This window comes from Orycteropus afer, unplaced genomic scaffold (assembly GCF_000298275.1).
Source record: "Orycteropus afer afer isolate SDZICR_OR568_19922 unplaced genomic scaffold, OryAfe1.0 scaffold00083, whole genome shotgun sequence".
NCBI lineage: Eukaryota > Metazoa > Chordata > Mammalia > Tubulidentata > Orycteropodidae > Orycteropus > Orycteropus afer.
Genome location: NW_006921670.1, coordinates 9,172,698 through 9,174,435, shown reverse-complemented (window position 1 = coordinate 9,174,435; position 1,738 = coordinate 9,172,698). Strand labels below are relative to the sequence as shown.

Genomic DNA, 1,738 nt, shown 5'->3' with positions numbered 1-1,738 from the left:
ACACACACCCACACCCACACCTTCTGCCTGATTCTGACACACATCCACATCCACACACACACTGCCTGACTCTGACACACTTACTCACACATACACACATACACACACAACCTGACTCTGACACCCACACACACTATCTCACCAGAAACCAAAAACCAAACTCACTGCTGTTGAGTCAGATCCGACTCACAGCAACCCCTCCTTGGATTTCCGAGGCAGTATCTCTATGGAGGTAGATTACCCAGTCTTCCTTCCGAGGAGTGGCTGATGGGTTTGAACGGCCAGCCTTCTGGTTAGCAGTCAAATGCCTTGGGCATTATGCCCAAGGGCTCCTAGTCTTCAGATTTTTACTTCACAAATCAAGTTGATTCCATCAGTCAACTTGGAGCAATTCTGGGCCTTCCTTCGTTTGTATGGATGCTTGAGCTTTCCCTTGACCTCCTCAACCAGAGCTCCCTGCAAAGTGGCCAGTGACGTTAACTGGAAGCTTTCTAAGGAATCTGACTTTAAATTCTCCCAGTTCACAGAAATGTCCTTTCTCAGCCATATTTACCCAGTCACATGCCATATTCATCCAGCTCAAAGTGCACTCCCCAACCCCCTATAGTCAACCAACTCAAAGCACACACACCCCTACCGTTGCCGCCATACTCTGGTATAACAGGAAGAGGCTTCACTTGGAGAGGGTGGTCTTGACCTCATGTTCTGGCTCTGTGACTAACAAGGCATGGGAGTGTCAGAGGTCCCTAAGTCACTTTGTCCACCAGTCTCTTGGAATGTTGGTTTCTTCTCTGTGAACTGGGAGGTTAGCCTCCTTGTGGTGGTGGGTAGGCAGGACATGGCTGAGCCCTGTAGGAAGAGTAGATGTGTGTAAGTTGACTCTGGACCTAAATGCCTGCTTGTAATTTTAGAATCAAAACCACAGAAGATAAAACCCCCTTGACCAAGAATATGACCCAAGAAGAAGTTATTGAAAAACTCAAAAACTGTGTCCAGCAGCACGACCCAGATTTCCGAAAACAATTTCTTGCCTTCGGCAAGGGGCCTAATGGAAAAATTAATGAACATGACTTCAGGAAGGTAGGCCAATGGGTTCTCTGTGTCTCTCTGACTTTCCTGAAGGAGTGTGGTCATTTTCTTATAATAATGTTCTCTGAAGGATAGGAAAGGCACTCTAGTGGCTCAGTGGTTAAGGATTGGGTGCTAACGAAAAGGTAGATGGTTTGAACCCACCAGCTGCTCCATTGGAGAAAGAAGAGGTGTCTGCTTTCATAAAGGTTTACAGCCTTGGAAACCTTATGGGGCAGTTCAACTCTAGGGTTCTCTAGGGTCACTGTGAGTCGGAATCGACTCAGTGGCACTTGGGTTTTTTGGTTTTTAAAGGATAGGAATTGTGTTTTCAGTAATGGTTGATTCCAAGATGGAGGAGAACCATTTTCAGGCATCTTTTCAACAATGTGAAAGAATTATTTTGGCCAAAACTGTCTTTGGCAAATTTCTTCAGAGAACACTTTCACTATGGGTGTGGCCCAGTTTTGTTCGTTGTATTCATTGGTGTGTGGTTTGGCACCTGCTGTGACCCCAGCCCTGTGTCTGGTGGAACAGAACTGGGCTGGGAATACAGGGATGCCAGAGCCCCTCCCTGCCAGAGAGGGCTTCTCACGGTGCTCGTGGCCACAGAGCTTGGGTTTGTTCCTCCGGAGAGCTAAAAAAGTAAAATGAAGTGAAACCTGGCAGG

The 1,738-nt window shown here is 47.1% G+C and overlaps 1 protein-coding gene across 1 annotated transcript in view; it reads left to right on the top strand.

Annotated features, from left to right (window-relative positions):
• EFCAB6 (EF-hand calcium binding domain 6) overlaps positions 1–1,738 on the top strand; it is a 200,985-nt gene that overhangs the window by 5,565 nt on the left and 193,682 nt on the right. Inside the window, exon 4 of the mRNA XM_007941797.1 lies at positions 912–1,080. Within this exon, the coding sequence (XP_007939988.1) occupies positions 912–1,080 (169 nt within the window). The remainder of the gene's footprint in view (positions 1–911; positions 1,081–1,738) is intronic.